At 37.2% G+C, this 17,351-nt stretch overlaps 1 protein-coding gene and 1 pseudogene across 1 annotated transcript; one reads left to right on the forward strand and one right to left on the reverse strand.

Moving 5' to 3' along the window:
* The first annotated feature begins 11,051 nt into the window (after window positions 1-11,051).
* Window positions 11,052-11,990, forward strand: LOC121039041 (olfactory receptor 6C75-like). Its single transcript, XM_040489046.1, has one exon. It carries the CDS (start codon window positions 11,052-11,054, stop codon window positions 11,988-11,990), a length of 939 nt encoding a protein of 312 aa, XP_040344980.1.
* Window positions 11,991-15,570: 3,580 nt separating this feature from the next.
* LOC121038992 (glyceraldehyde-3-phosphate dehydrogenase-like) lies at window positions 15,571-16,756 on the reverse strand (annotated as a pseudogene).
* Between the last annotated feature and the right edge of the window lie 595 nt (window positions 16,757-17,351).

Here is a 17,351-nt window from a genome sequence, read left to right on the forward strand (position 1 = left end):
TTCCAGACTTTCATGATGTTCCATGAGGATTCTCTTCCATAATGTTGGCAATCCTTTCCCTGGCATATGGTGTATAATGAGCCGTAAAGGTCCTCTGACCCCTTGATCTAGAAGCTGAATTAGAGATATTGTGTTTGGGAGCAAGTAAAACACCTTCAGTATTGAGCTCATGGGGTTTTGGGTGGCCAGGGGCATCGTCCAATATGAAAAGAACTTCAAAAGGTAGTCCCTTGCTGGCATGGTACTTCCTGACTTTAGGGACAGAACATCAATGGAATCGATCCAGAAAATGGGTTCTTGTTGTCCAGGCCTTCTTGTGGTACCAACAAAAGACTGATAGCTGTTATTTATCTTTTCCTTCCAGTCTCAGGGGTTAGCAACTTTATGGATAAAAACGGTCTTGGACAAAAACTTGCCTGCATGTAACAAAAGTGTAGAATTAGCCTAATCCTTTCTTGCTAAATTCTGGTGCTCACTTTTCTTATTTACTAATACAAATCTTTTGTGGCTTTCCCCACACACACTGTCCCCATAATAGGGCACTTTTGTCCGCACTAAAACTCTGTTCAGGAAAATATCTTTTCAGGGCACCTGGGTGACTTGGTCAGTTAAGTGTCTGCCTTGGGCTCAGGTCATAATCTCATGGTTCATGGTTTGAGCCCTGGGTTGGGCTCTGTGCTGACAGCTCAGAGCCTGGAGCCTGCTTCAGATTCTGTGTCTCCCTCTCTCTCTGCTCCCCCTCCACTCACACTCTGTCTCTCTCTCTCAAGAATTAAAAAAAAAAAAAGGAAGATATCTTTTCTTCTCAAAGATTTTCTTAATGACATTGGAGAACTCATCTTCTGTCTCTTGATTGGCAGAAGCCACTTCTCCTGTTATTTTGAGGTTTTTATAAGCCACAGCTCTTTCTAAAATTATCAAACCATCATTCACTGGCCTTAAATTCTCATCTTACACACTTCACTGACGTTGTCATGTAATGACTATGCTTTTTCTTCAATCATATTAGAGTCTATGGGTATACATTTCTTAGCAATCCTGTGCCCACACAAAACCTGCATTTTTAATATGAGATACAAAGGTATTTTGCAAAAAGTGCAATGTTTTCATGGCTGCTGCCATAGCTGTAGTGACAGTCTCATGAATTCCCCCTGCTCCTTTTTTTACAACAGTCTTTAATGCTGGATTCATTTATCTTGAAATGGGCAACTGTAACTGCAGACCTCAATCTATAGTACATACCAAGCAATTCAACATCTTCCTGTAATGTTATGACTTTTCCCACCTTCTCTGGAGCATATCCAGTATCACTAGTGGCACTTACTTCAGGTTCCGCTGGTGTTATTTAGGGTTTATGGTACTGGACTAGACACAATGAGAAAACATCAAAAACCTCACGAGTTCAATTTTATTGTGATAAGCAGTTTCCTGGGTAGATGAATAACTCACACTGAGATATCAGGGTCGCATGGTGTTTTAAGCAGATACACGCAATGCCTGAGCTCACCACAATAGCAACAGGAGGTGGCTATGAAGATATACAGTACTACAGTGTGTACCACAGTTCATCTTATGCAGTTATGATTTAATACTGCATCTTTACGTTTGTTTGCATTTCTCTCCACTTTGAATGGTGCCATATATAGTTTTCAAGTGTTTGTGTGTATAAGTAAGTTTTGATAGATTTTAACTTTTTTAAAAAGTTTTTTTAATGTTTATTTATGTTGAGAGAGAGAGAGAGAGAGGCAGAGAGAGGGAGAGGGAGAGAATTCCAAGCAGCCTCCAGCATGTCAGCACAGTGCCCAGCATGGGGCTGACCTCACTGATCATGTGATCATGACCTGATCCAAAATAAAGAGCTGGCCACTCCACCCACTGAGCCACCTAGGCACCTCTGAGCTAGTCATTTTTAAGAAATAGCACACGGGGGAACCTGGGTGGCTCAGTTGGTTGGAGCGGCAGGCTTTTGGTTTCAGCTCAGGTCATGATCGTAGGGTCATGATCTCAGGGTCCTGAGAGATCCCCACTTGAGGCTCCTCACTGGGTATGAAGCCTGGTTAAGATTCTCTTTCTCCCAGGGCACCTAGATGGCTCTGCTAGTTAAGAGTCTGAGTCCATTCCTGCTCAGGCCATGATCTCACAGTTTGTAAGTTCAAGCCCTATGTCCTGCTCTGCACTGACAGTGTGCAGCCTGCTTAGGATTCTCCGTCTCTCTCTCTCTGCCCCTCCCCTGCAGCTATCTCTCCCTCTCAAAATAAATAAAAGTTTAAAAAAAAAAATTCTCTCCCTCTGCCCTTCTGCCTGGCTTGCATGCAGCATCTCTCTCTCTTTCAAAAAGAAAAAAAGAAAAAAAACAAGCAAAAGAAAAGATTTGAAAACTGAGTAGAAGTTACTCTTTCATAAGATGTTTACATTTATAAGGGAAATCTCTATTGGCAAGGGTGTCTCTGTACCTCTCTGTACCAAGAAGGAGAGGATGATCAAATCCCTAAAATTTCTCCTCAAAGGACAGGCAGCAATTTAAATCTGAATAACAACATACCCTCATTCTTGTGCTTCCCCTGAAAACTTCCTGTAACTGGTTGTATCCACCTCTCACCCCACCTCACACACATCTGGCTTTAGCTGAAGAAGTCATTTAAGGTAGTAGCTTTGGGCCATTTGGGGGAGTTACTCAGTTTTCCTGTATCTCTCCCATGTACACAGGAGGTATACGTGTTATTAAACTTCTGTTTGTTTTTATCTTGTTAATCAGTCTTTTATTACAGGGGGTGGTCTTACTCAAGAACCTAGAAAAATAGAGGGACAATTATCTTACCTCCACTACATAATCAAAATTATCTTCCCTCCCCTACATAAAGCAAATTTTCACCTATCTTTACTTAGTAACAGGTTCACCACAATGTATAATTTTAAATAATATTTTGGCCTACACATAAACATCACATAATACAATTGCAACAATGTTTGTAATGAAACAGGAATATGTTTATGGCACACTATTCAAATTATTGACTTTTATTGTTAATAGATTAATATACTTTTAGTTTAAAATAGCTGTTCTGCTTTCACAGTCTCTATACTGTGCACTCTGTATTATTTAATCATATACCCTGAATAACTTCATGTTTCCCAAAGAAACAGTAAAAATATCTTAAAATCTTTGTTCAGATAGTGTGTAGCATTTTAAGGTCATTAAACAATCCCAAATTCAATTTACTATAAACTGTTTATATGTGTTTGTACCTCCTTGTTTAAGTAGCAACTATTACAAGTCTCAAATAATGAATGTGAAAGGGATATTGTACATGTCATTTCAGATCAATGCAGTGAGAAATAAGATGATGCAGGTGTGAGGGTAGGATATTGCTTCAATTGGACATTAAATACAGAATATGAGATTTCAAAACTAATTCTCACATATTTCTGTAAGTGAACATTATGCAGAAAGTTGTCTTTATTATCTTCGTATTCTCAAAATCTAAGCTTGAGCCCAACACATAATGAGATATAAAAAGTAATTATTGAGGGGCGCCTAAGTGGCTCAAAAAGTTGAGTGCCCGACTTCAGCTCAGGGAACAATCTTACAGTTTGGGAGTTGGAGCCCCAGGTCAGGCTTTCCACTGACAGCAAGGAACCTACTTTGCATTCTCTGCCTCCATCTTTCTCTGCCTCTCCCTCTCCCTCTCTCTCTCTCTCTCAAAAATAAATAAGCATATTGGGGTGGCTGGGTGACTCAGTCAGTTAAGTGTCCAACTTCAGCTCAGGTCATGATCTCATCATTTGTGAGTCCAAGTCCCACATCGGGTCTGGACGGACAGTGGGGACACTGCTTAGCTTCCCTCTCTTTCTGCCTCTCCACCCTACCCCCCCCCCAGAAAAAAAATAAACTTTAAAATGAGTGAATAAATACATATATACAAATATATAAATAAAATAAAAATTAATTATTGGGGTGCCTGGGTGGCTTGGTTGGTTAAGCATCTGACTCTTAATCTCTTAGCTCAGGTCATGATGTCACAATTCATGAGATCAAGTCCCTGGTGCAGCTCCTGGCTGACAGCACAGAGCCTGATTGGGATTCTCTCTCTTCCTCTGTGTCTGCCCCTCCACCGCTTAAGCAAATTTTCTCCCTCTCTCTCTCTGAAAAAAAAATTTAAAAAAACTTTAAAAAGTTATTTTGAGAAAATAAATAAATAAACAAATAAATAAAATTAATTATTGAATGAGTACATGGTACTCATTGTAATGATCAAGTTTATGTCATCATTCAGTGAAAAAATGTAAAAGCTTACAGTTAAGCCTGACATCTCTTATGGTATAGAATAATAGAGACCTCAGACACAGTTTTTAAAAATTCTTAATATTTTCCCTAAGATTGGAGAGAAGCCCACTGTTGACAACTTAGCGAGTTGCTCTTGATAAATTGTTAATCTTGATTACTCCATTATTAAGTTTTTTTTTCCTTATGAAGTTAGAAGTTATTACAAAAAATTTAAATGATTTGTATTTCCCTGATGATGAGTGATGTTGAGCATTTTTTCATGTGTCAGTTGGCCATCTGGATGTCTTCCTTAGAGAAGCGTCTATTCATGTCTTCTGCCCATTTCTTCACTGGATTATTATTTTTTTGGGGGGGGGTGTTGAGTTGGATAAGTTCTTTATGGATTTTGGATACTAACCCTCTATCTGATATGTCATTTGCAAATATCTTCTCCCATTCTGTCCATTGCCTTTTAGTTATGCTGATTGTTTCCTTTGCTGTGCAGAAACTTTTTATTTTGATGAGGTCCCAGTAGTTCATTTTTACTTTTGTTACCCTTGCCTCCAGAGACATGTTGAGTAAGAAGTTGCTGCAGGCGAGATCAAAGAGGTTTTTGCCTGCTTTCTCCTCGAGGATTTTGATGGCTTCCTGCCTTACATTGAGGTCATTCATCCATTTTTAGTTTATTTTTGTGTATGGTGTAAGAAACTGGTCCAGGTTCATTCTTCTGCATGTTTTCCCATCACCACTTGCTGAAGAGACTGTCTTTATTCCATTGGTAAAATCAAAACCACAATGAGATACCACCTTACACCTGTCAGAATGGCTAACATTAACAACTCAGGCAACAACAGATGTTGGCAAGGATGCAAAGAAAGAGGATCTCTTTTGCATTGTTGGTGACAATGCAAGCTGGTGCAGCCACTCTGGAAAACAGTATGAGGTTCCTCAAAAAAGTAAAAATAGAACTACCCTATGACCCAGCAATTGCACTACTAGGCATTTATCTACGGGATACAGGTGTGCTGTTTCGAAGGGACACATGGACCCGCATGTTTATAACAGCACTATCAACAATAGCCAAAGTACAGAAAGAGTCCAAATGTCCATTGATGGATGAATGGATAAAGAAGATGTGGTATGTGTATATATATATATATATATATATATATATATATATATATATAAAGGAGTATATATATATATATATATATATATATATAATGGAGTATTACTCAGCAATCAAAAAGAATGAAATCTTGCCATTTGCAACTACGTGGATGGGACTGGAGGGTATTATGCTAAGTCAAATTAGTCAGTTAGAGAAAGACAAAAATCATCTGGCTTCACTCATATGGGAACTTTAAGAGACAAAACAGATGGACATAAGCGAAGGGAAACAAAATAATATAAAAACAGGAAGGGGAACAAAACAAAAGAGACTCATAATTATGGAGAACAAACTGACGGTGGCTGAGGGGGTTGTGGGAGGGGGATGGGCTAAATGGGTAAGGGGCACTAAGGAATCTACTCCTGAAATCATTGTTGCACTATATGCTAACTAATTTGGATGTAAAAATTAAAAAAGAAAAAAAAAAGAAAGAGCTTCCACAAATTTGTTATAAAAAAAAATCAGACGATTGTATATATTTTTCTGTTCTGCTTTCAGGCCACTCTCACCTAAATATTTGTTCTAAATTGGGTACTAATTTGGACTATAGTTTAATGCTGGTGTCCTGAGAACACCAATCACTATAGTACCTTTTGTCTATTCATTCAACTAATCCCCCTGAGTCTATTAGGAATGGAGCAGATAAAATTATGGCTAGCCTCAATAACATTACTAAGATCACATCATTTTGTCCACTAAGGTTGGAAAGACAATACATTAGCTTTTATTTCAACTACAACTTATTTCATTTTAAGTATCAAGATAATAATAAATAGTAACAGGTAGGATCTTCTAAGACCTCAGCTCCTTAGAGAAATTGAGGTTGATGTACAGAAATAGGTTAATGTATACCCTTTTATTAACACAGTAGAGGAGCTCTTGAAATTATTCTTTATGATCAGTATTTTGAATATTTGGTTACAAATATAAAATGACAGAGGAGAAACAGATTGCAAAGGCCTTTGAAAAATCCCAAAGCACTTACATTTAAACAAATTAAAGAAGCCATTAAAAATACCATTGACTAAACCAATGATATTTACCATAAAAGTAAGTATGCCTTTAAATTTTTCTTTCAGGATTATATTTTTGCTTTTATAGTATATGTTTATACTTTTTACAAGTATTCTTAATTAATGCACAATGCTTTATATGAATCAAATTAAACTGCACAATTTATATGAAATATGTAAATAAAGAAAAATTTAAAACTACTATAATTTAATAGTTTTATGCAACATTTTTTTTTTAAATTGGGGCAAAATTTACTGAGTACCAAAATCAAAGATTCTCTTTGGTTTGATATGATAAAATAAAGTATCAGATTCATAAAGTTTCATTGTTGTGACTATAGCTATATTTTGGTGATATAAAAGCCAATACCATTGTGAAAATTATAAATCTTAAAAAAAAATAGAATCACTGCACCCAATGTTGTTGTGAAGCTTGCTTCAAGAATATACACGACCCAATATTCATTGTACAGTATCTGCTTCTCTTTGAATATTTCTTACCTTTAATTTACAAAGCATATAAATAAATACATCCTCCAGCCCTCTTCTCACTCTTTTGATAATTTAAACTGTTCTCTAGCTTTCAATTAATGAAAACATACTGTATACACTGTATGTTAGCTAACGACAATACATTATATTAAAAATACATTCACCTTTTACATTTATTCATAATTCTCAATTTATTCCAGCCTTTCTTTAGTTTGTCTTGTTTTCTCTATCAGCAATGTTCTTCCCAACTTGATAAGCATACTTGATAAGCATACTTCCCACTTAATGTTCTAGATTAGTATCTGGGTAGGTGTCTTTGCCTGAGGAACAATTCTATCCTCCAACTTTCTCATGCATAGAACAAGTAAATAAACCTATGTTCCCCAGGCTTAATTCTGAGCATTTTTTAATTCAATTCTAAATTTATAACTCAATTTTAAATGACAGTCTTTCGTAATATATTCTGAACTCCTTTGGGGTTAATGATTTATCCTTTCTCTGCAAAGCATTTTACAGTTGTGCAATAACACAGGGATCTTAAATCTTAGCAATATGTGTAGAAAAGTAGACAAACTTTGATTTGCTTTTCTTGAGAGAAAGTGAAAAAAAAAATGAAGTATACCATTGTAATAAAGGCTGAGGATTGGAGCTTCCAACACTGGCTCTTCTTCTGCCTTTAAAAAATACATCCAGGGGCGCCTGGGTGGCGCAGTCGGTTAAGCGTCCGACTTCAGCCAGGTCACGATCTCGCGGTCCGGGAGTTCGAGCCCCGCGTCAGGCTCTGGGCTGATGGCTCAGAGCCTGGAGCCTGTTTCCGATTCTGTGTCTTCCTCTCTCTCTGCCCCTCCCCCGTTCATGCTCTGTCTCTCTCTGTCCCAAAAATAAATAAACGTTGAAAAAAAAAATTAAAAAAAAAATACATCCAAAAAATAAAAAAATAAAAATAAATTAAGAATGTATCCATTATTTCTACTTTAACTAGTTATCATGTTGTGAGATGCTGTCAGATATGCAAAGTCTCGAAGAAATGCAAAGGTGAATTAAGTGAAATATTCTGTAAAAAACAAGTTATTTTATTGATTTAAATACGGCAATGTTTGGTTTGGTTTGTTTTTTTAATGTATATGAACCAAGAGTTCCAAGTGTTGCTACCTCTCGAAAAACAAGTTTCATTTGGGAATAGCACAAGCCACTAAACCAGAGTCACCTTATAGGATGGATCTTTGCTTAAACAATACAATTTGCCTCGCAGACTTTGCCCAATTAAAATAACCAGCGACAAAATTAATGAGCAAAATCTGAATTATAGTAAGGTGAAGTTCAGAATGTGAAAATCAATAGGGATAAAAGGATTTAGTTTTTGTAATTGTAGACTAGATATTTGAGATAATTATCTATTTATCACTCCTGACACTTCCTCACTTTCTTTTTTTTTTTTTTATTTATATATGAAATTTATTGTCAAATTGGTTTCCATACAACACCCAGTGCTCATCCCAAAAGGTGCCCTCCTCAATACCCATCACCCACCCTCTCTTCCCTCCCACCCCCCATCAACCCTTAGTTTGTTCTCAGTTCTCAACAGTCTCTTATGCTTTGGCTCTCTCCCACTCTAACCTCTTTTTTTTTTTTTTTCCCTTCCCCTCCCCCATGGGTTCCTGTTAAGTTTCTCAGGATCCACATAAGAGTGAAACCATATGGTATCTGTCTTTCTCTGCATGGCTTATTTCACTTAGCATCACACTCTCCAGTTCCATCCACGTTGCTACAAAAGGCCATATTTCATTTTTTCTCATTTTTATGCAACATTTTTATTGTAACATTGATATTTTGTGATTGATAGAATTACATGACTTTGGTGTTCTTAGCTAGCTATCTTTAGTTATTTTTTAATAATAATCTTTTTAATTTAACATTTTTTTAAAGATTTTACTTTTTAAGTAATTTCTACATCCAACGTGAGGCTCGAATTTACAACCCCAAGATCAAGAGTCACATGCTGTCCCGACTGAACTCGGCAGGTGCCCCAATAATCATTTTAATATAGTCAATTTCAGGACACAAAATGTATTATTTTTCTGCAAGATTCAAAACAATTTAATTGACATATCTTAACACTGAGCAGATATACCTTATGTTTTAGTTTTATACAATGTGAATTTATACATGGTAAAAGTTAGCATCTGTCAAGTAAAGGCAGAAGCCAAAAAAATGCAAATCTTATGACCACAAAGAAGAGGACAGACAATGGAAGGTAGGAATTATTTTCTCCCAGCAATTTTGTAGGTAAAAGATTTTAGTCAGTTCATTAACATATTAAGTTAATTGGCTAATCCTCAGAAAATGTCATTCATTTTGACAGCTCTGAAACTTCTGAAGGACATAGAAAACAGATAAGATGGTACAGGTGTAGACAGGCTGTCTGGACAGTAAGTATTTTTTTTTTTTATTTTTGCTTTTTCTCTTTTAAATTTTTTTAATTTATTTTTTTAATTTACATCCAAGTTAGTTGGCATATAGTGCAACAATGATTTCAGGAGTAGATCCCTTAATGCCCCTTACCCATTTAGCCCATCCCCCCTCCCACAACCCCTCCAGTAACCCTCTGTTGTTCTCCATATTTAAGAGTCTCTTATGTTTTTGGAAAGTAAGTATTTTTAAAAATGATCTTAGATGACAGCACATTTAAAGCTTTTATGGAAAATAATAACTTTAAACAGGAAAAACAAACAAATCCTGAGCAATACCCAGATTGTATTAGAAACAAAATAGAAGAAAAAATAGTAATAATCTTTGCCTCCCAAAACTTAGCTTGATGTTTGACTATTCCCTTTTATCACCCCTCAAGAAAAGAATAAGCAATGTGTGGAGCAGTGTTATTTTTAAAAAAAGTAAGAACACTTACAGCTTACAAAAATAAAATTAGGTCTTAAAGAAAAATCCTGCTTTATATGTCAGAGATTCCTTATAGGTAGGCAATAAATGAAAAAAATATATAAGAAAAACATATTAATCTTAGACAAGACCATTATAACCAATTAAGCGTCCGACTTCAGCCAGGTCAAGATCTCACGGTCCGTGAGTTCGAGCCCGCGACGGGCTATGGGCTGATGGCTCAGAGCCTGGAGCCTGTTTCCGATTCTGTGTCTCCCTCTCTCTCTGCCCCTCGCCCGTTCATGCTCTGTCTCTCTCTGTCCCAAAAATAAATAAACGTTGAAAAATAAAATAAAATAAAATAAAATAAAATAAAATAAAATAAAATAAAATTAGAATGCCTTTTGGCATAGCCATTGGAATTAGATTGGGGCTACCCTCCCATCTATTAAATATTTCTGGATTCTGTATACTGTTATCAGAGACACATTATTCTACCAGATGGGCAAGGGAGTGGTCTCTGTGGATTGTAAAAGTTTGAACGGGAAAAAAGAAAGAAATGTTTATTCAAAAGAGAAAAAAAATTAAAGATGTGAAGAGGAACGCAACAACAAAAAATACCTTCAAAGAGTACTGTGGTATGCTGGGAGTAAACTCATAATCTTATATGAGGAGGTTTTAATCTCAGAGGTTTTAATTTCCTTTTTTTTCTTGTTTTCAGGAATATATTGAAACATTCAGAAGACAGATTTATATTGAGATATGTGAAAATAAAATGAAAGCAATATAGAAACAATGAATCAATATATCACATAATAAAGAAATGTTAAAAGTATTTTGTTTCTTTTTAGTACAAAGTCATTTTCCTCTAAAAGTGAAAGACAGCAATGATTTTTTTTTAATTTTTTTTTTCAACGTTTATTTATTTTTGGGACAGAGAGAGACAGAGCATGAACGGGCGAGGGGCAGAGAGAGAGGGAGACACAGAATCGGAAACAGGCTCCAGGCTCTGAGCCATCAGCCCAGAGCCCGACACGGGGCTCGAACTCACGGACCGCGAGATCGTGACCTGGCTGAAGTCGGACGCTTAACCGACTGCGCCACCCAGGCGCCCCAGCAATGATTTTTTTAACATGTGTGTGTGTATGTGTTTGAGTTTCTTTTATGATGTAATAATTTATATTTTTCATCTATTTTTCAGCTAAAACAAGAAATACCATCATAAAGAAGGAAAATAATGAGAAATTACACAGCAGTAACAGAATTTATTCTTCTCGGATTGACAAATGACCCACAATGGCAGGTTGTACTTTTCGTATTTCTTCTTGCTACCTACATGCTTAGTGTGACTGGGAACCTGATCATTATCATTCTCACACTTTCAGATCCCCACTTAAAGACTCCAATGTATTTCTTCCTTCGAAACTTCTCATTCCTAGAATTATCATTCACATCTGTCTGCATCCCCAGATTCCTTGTCACTCTAGTGACGGGAAACAGAACTATTTCTTACAATGATTGTGTGGCTCAGTTGTTTTTCTTCATCCTGTTGGGGGTGACAGAATTTTACCTTCTGGCTGCCATGTCCTATGACCGCTACGTGGCCATCTGCAAGCCTCTCCATTACATGACCATCATGAATCACAGAGCCTGCATACTCCTTGTCTTTAGCTCATGGCTTGCAGAATTCCTGATCATCTTTCCACCAGTAATTCTGCTGCAGAAGTTGGAGTTCTGCGCCTCCAATGTAATTGATCATTTTATCTGCGACTCTTCTCCGATTCTACAGCTTTCTTGTACAAACACTCGCTTTTTAGAACTCATGGCATTTATTTTAGCAGTGGTAACACTTATGGTCACCTTAACACTAGTTATGCTCTCCTATACGTACATCATCCGGACAATTCTGAAAATTCCTTCCAAGAGTCAAAGGAAAAAAGCCTTTTCCACTTGTTCCTCCCACATGATAGTGGTCTCCCTCTCTTATGGAAGCTGCATCTTCATGTACATTAAGCCTTCTGCAAGGGAAAGGGTGACTTTAAACAAAGGGGTAGCTGTAATCATTACCTCAGTTGCTCCTCTCCTGAATCCTTTCATATATTCACTAAGGAATCAGCAGGTAAAGCAAGCCTTCAAGAACATGGTCCAGAGAATGGTCTTTTCTTTATATAAATGAATGGGATTATGCAAAAAATATATACATACCCCTGAAAGCAAAACTGAATGAAAAACTCTGGATTTTCCCCCATAAATTCTTTAAACACCCCATTTCATTCTTTCAGTTAGACATTTTTATATATTGTCAGTATCTCTTTTTCTTATTAGCCTGAAAGCTGAGTCCTGTGTATTTTATGTTCTAGGGAAAATGGCCAGTCTTCACCTGTGTAGCTAAATTTTAGATGTCAATAATCTTTATTATTTCTCCTATCAGAGCAAGTAGGTTATAAATTTGTACAAAAAATGCAAATGGCTCTACTACAGGAGGTTTACTAAAACCACATACAAATATAAAATTTATATTATGTGAAATAAGTAAAAATGTGTCTCCATCAGTATCCCTAAATTTTCTTCTTCTTGTTACCAAGAAAAGAATATCTTTCACTGAAGTTTTCCCTATTTCTGCCAGTAATATTTAAAAAGGAAAACCATGGTCTATAAAAGCAAATTTAAAAATTCATTTTTATATCAGGTTCTTTCAATTGATACAAAAATGGTCTTTGCTACCAACATGGAGAAAACAGAAAACTTAGCATCTCAAACACTGTGAGCTGTAGACTTCAGAGAGTGTCTTGGAAATGATGACATATGACCCATTTACACCTTAGCTGTCCTTTATTTGCAAATCTACATGCTGTGTTTATCTGTCCATTGCCTCTTTTGCAGCAGGTACTCCCTCCCACATCCATGTCCAAAAAAAAAAAAAAAAAAAAAGACTCTCGCAGGTAACTGTAAAAAATGTGTCCAAGCCTGGTTCCTATACTCAATGAGCCCCTCAGCTCCAATGTTTCACTAACAAGGGTGTTTGTGTTGGGACCATAGTTATGAGTCTAACTACATACTGGGTAAGTGGATTTGACTTTGGTTTCTTGATTTCTGGCTTGGTCTGATATATAGATTAATGTAAAGACTTCTACCATACATAGTCTCTAAGTAGAGACTTTTCCTTCCTAATTGCTTATAGATGAGACTCTCTGTGAGCACTCATCTATTTCTTACCACTGTAGTTTCATGGAATGAGTTACATTGTTTTTTCAAACAGACAACACAATACTATCATGAAGTGAAAATTAACTGATTTTATTTGATTATAAATTATTTATTGGATAAATTTGTAAAGACATGAAGCTATACAAGTTTGCCCTTATAAGACTATACTAAGTAAGCAGAAATGCAAAAGTGAAACACAGGAATGTGGAAAAACAACACGCAAATGTTAACTAAACAAATATATATTATATGTGGGGTAAGTATAATAGAAGCTAAGTAGGAAGACAGCAGAGAGAAAGGGGGATATAAGAGGGTAAAGGAAAGTTCATCCTCTTGATTGACAAAAACCTCTCCAAAGAAGTTGATTCTAACATTCACATTGTCAGTAAGATAAGAAAATCCCTACAAATCTTTCCAAAACAAATATTATATGGTTTACATTGAAATAATATTTAGAAGTATTATTAACTTATGAACTTTTTGTTGCAAATGTAATTTTGGTGAGAAATGTATCAGGTATACATATACCTGAGGTCATGTTTTTAGAAGCTTTCAAAAAGTATTTATGCCCATATTTTATGCTCACACTGAAATATTTCAAACACACTTTTCCTTTCTTTAAGTTTTTATTGAAATTACAGTTAGTTAACATGCAGTGTAATATTAGTTTCAGGTATGCGATATAGTGATTGAACACTTCCATAAGTCACCTGGTGCACATCACAGGTGCCCTCCTTAATCCCCATCACCTATTTTATCCATCCCTCACCCACCTTCCCTCTGGTAATCATCAGTTTTGTTTTTTTATGGTTAAAAGTCTGTATCTTGGTTTGCATCTCTTTCTCTCTCTGATTTTCCCTTTGCTCGTTTGGTTTGCTATTAAATTTCATATATGAGTGACTTCATTTGATATTGGTCTTTCTTTGACCGACACTTACCATAATACTCCCTAGCTCCATCCACATTGTTGCAAATAGCAAGATTTTATCCTTTTTTATGACTGAACAGTATTCCACTGGATATATATATGTGTGTGTGTGTATGTATATATATATATGTATACATATGTATATTTGTGGTTATAGAAAACATAGTCATTTATTTTCACTGGTAAGTTAACATTTTGAGAGTTAATTCTGATAAACAAAGTTAAATGAGGAGAAGGGAAGAGACGGATAAAAAGCCTGGGGAGGAAATGCCTACCTAAGAGTACGAAAAGAATGTCTAGTTTTGCTGTGAATAAGGATTTTGGTTGGACACCCAAGTAAAATTAACTGCCATTTGAAATATCAGAGAATATTGGACAAAGCATGGTCTGCTTTTTCCCATTATGTAACCAAGTATATTATTCTCCAGAATTCCACGTGAAAAGAATACTAGAAACTATGTATTAGCTAGAAATGTGGCTAGATTTTATAGCATATTCAATCGCTTAACTTTTCTTGCTTTTGTTTTTACTAGGGAGATGATAAAAAGACATTTAGATATTATCTTAACTAATTCACTGATTTCATAGTTGAGTGCTCTACTGATTTGCTACATTTTTTTTTTAATTTTTTTTTCAACGTTTATTTATTTTTGGGACAGAGAGAGACAGAGCATGAACAGGGGAGGGGCAGAAAGAGAGGGAGACACAGAATCGGAAACAGGCTCCAGGCTCTGAGCCATCAGCCCAGAGCCCGACGCGGGGCTCGAACTCACGGACCGCGAGATCGTGACCTGGCTGAAGTCGGATGCTTAACCGACTGCGCCACCCAGGCGCCCCTGATTTGCTGCATTTTTAATAAGTGGTGAGCACTCTGTGTTGAGAGTAATGTACAATTGGAATGAGGTAAAACTTTATATCATTAACTTTGCTACTAGAGTCCACAAATCTACTGGACTGTGTTTTTAGCAAACGAATGAATGAATGAATGAATGCGTGAATGAGTGAATGAGGGGTTGGAAGGCTATTGGTGCTGGCAAGAGCAAAAATGAACCATACTTAGTACCATCTCTTTCTCTCCAGTTTCCTAAGTGTGATTCTCACTGCTATTTTCCTTGCTTTAGTTTTCGTTTTCCAGAAAATAAAGATCCACAAGAGTGTATATGTCTTTTATGGTTTCAACTGGCATTCCGCAAATAAATCATCCAAAGTTTCCTAGACATAGACACAACTAGTTATACACACAAACACATATCCATTTTTACATAAAATATTTGTATTTAAGTATATTCATTGACACACACGTCTGTGTGTGTGTGTGTGTGTGTGTACATGATCAAAAACACTTTAAAACAAATTAAATGTTTATATACAAATTTGATAACAGCATCTGTACATGCACAGGTATTTTTCTGGCTGGATACAGTATACTTTCGTGATGGTACATGACAGAATAGGGGAACCTGAGCCCCTCCCCTTCTTCAGGGGGTCTGGGATAGAAACCGTGTAGAGGTCAGAAGATTCTCAGTGTGTTGAGGAATGATTTGGGGCAAGGACTCTCCAGCAGCTGAGAGACTCTCTCTTTTTCTTATATGGTCAGTGAGAATAGTAGTCCAGGGGGCTCTTACTCCTGGGAAGCCATATAGACTATGAAGTCTACTACCTTGTTGCTATAGCCAAATTCATTGTGGTAACAGGAAATGAACTTGTCAAATTGGTCATTGAGGGCAATGCCAGACCCAGCATCAAAGGTAGAAGAGTGGGTTTCACTGTTTAAGTCACAAGAGACAACCTGCTTCTCAGTGTAGCCCAGGATTTCCTTGAAAGTGCCCTCTGATGCCTACTTCGTCACTTTTTTTTTTATTTTTTTTCAACGTTTATTTATTTTTCGGACAGAGAGAGACAGAGCAGAGAGGAGGGGCAGAGAGAGAGGGAGACACAGAATCGGAAACAGGCTCCAGGCTCCGAGCCATCAGCCCAGAGCCCGACGCGGGGCTCGAACTCACGGACCGCGAGATCGTGACCTGGCTGAAGTCGGACGCTTAACCGACTGCGCCACCCAGGCGCCCCTTCATCACTTTTTGATATCATTCTGGCAACTTTCTCCAGGCAGCAGGTTAGATTCATAACTGGCACATTGAGGGTGGGGACATGAAAGGCCATGCCAGCAAACTTCCCATTCAGCTCCGGGATGACCTTGCCCACACCATTAGAGGCAGGGATGATGTTTTGGATGGCTCCTCAGTCACCACACAACAGCTTTCCGGAAAAGCCATCCACGGTTTCTGGGTGGCAGTGATGGCATGGACTGTGGGCATGAGTCTCTCCGTGATGCCAAAGTTGTCATGAATGGCCTTAACCAGAGGCCAAATAGTTAGTGGTGCAGAAGGTATTTCTGGTAATCTGGAGAGAGTTGCCATACTTCTCAGGGTTCACACCCTTCACAAACATGGGGGCATCAGGAGAAGGAGCAGAGATGATGATGCTCTTGGCTCCATTCAGATAAGCCCAGTTTTCTCAATGGTAGTGAAGTGACTTCAGCACCAGTATCACCCCATTTGATGTTGGCAGGATCTTGCTCCTGAAGGATAGAGATGGGCTTCCCATTGATGACAAGTGTCTTGTTCTCAGTGCTGACTGTGCCTGTTGAATCTGTTATGGATGGAATCATACTGAGACAAGTAGACCACGCTGTTGAGGTCATCGAAGGTGTCACTGATGATGACAAAATCCACTCTGCCAGAGTTAAAAACAGTCATGCTGACCAGGCACCCAATGTGGCTAAATCTGTTTACTCAAACCTTCACCATCGTGTCTCTGGGACCTGGGAGGCACTACACAAGGAGATGCAGCTGTCTGTCAAGTGAGGAAGAACAGAGACAGCACATGCATGTATTTTTCAGATTTTTTAGATGAATTAAAGATTTTAATACAACAGATGCTTACCTTCTAAGTAAGAACATGAATGACTCATCTGTATATACTGTGAGTCACTCATTAGCATGATCATAGTGGTCACAAAAATGCCATCCTTACCCCACACTGAAGTCTAACATCAAAAATTGTCATTCTGAATTTCAAAATTAATCCCTAAAAGTGTTTCCAAGTATCAACTTGGATTTTTGTACTATAGTAACAAGTAGTCATTGAAGAATGTTAGCAGACAAGAAAATAACTCTGATTGCAATGCATAAAATAGACTGAAGGAAGTCAGGGTCTGCCATGGTTAAAACAAACAAAAACCGTAAGATCCATATCTAAGATATTAGTACTGGGGATGTAAAAAGACATCTAATGATGCATTTTCAAGAAACTTGACATTGTCTTGAGGTAAGAGTGAAGCAAAAAATGCAAGCCTATAGGAAGAAAATAGAGAAAGCAATGACATCCAGGAATCGTGCTTAA

This window comes from Herpailurus yagouaroundi, unplaced genomic scaffold (assembly GCF_014898765.1).
Source record: "Herpailurus yagouaroundi ecotype Mexico unplaced genomic scaffold, PumYag 166, whole genome shotgun sequence".
Classification (NCBI taxonomy): domain Eukaryota; kingdom Metazoa; phylum Chordata; class Mammalia; order Carnivora; family Felidae; genus Herpailurus; species Herpailurus yagouaroundi.

Excerpts from the sequence above, each read along its gene's own strand:
- LOC121039041 (XM_040489046.1), top strand. The coding sequence starts at position 11,052 with ATGAGAAATTACACAGCAGTAACAGAATTTATTCTTCTCGGATTGACA.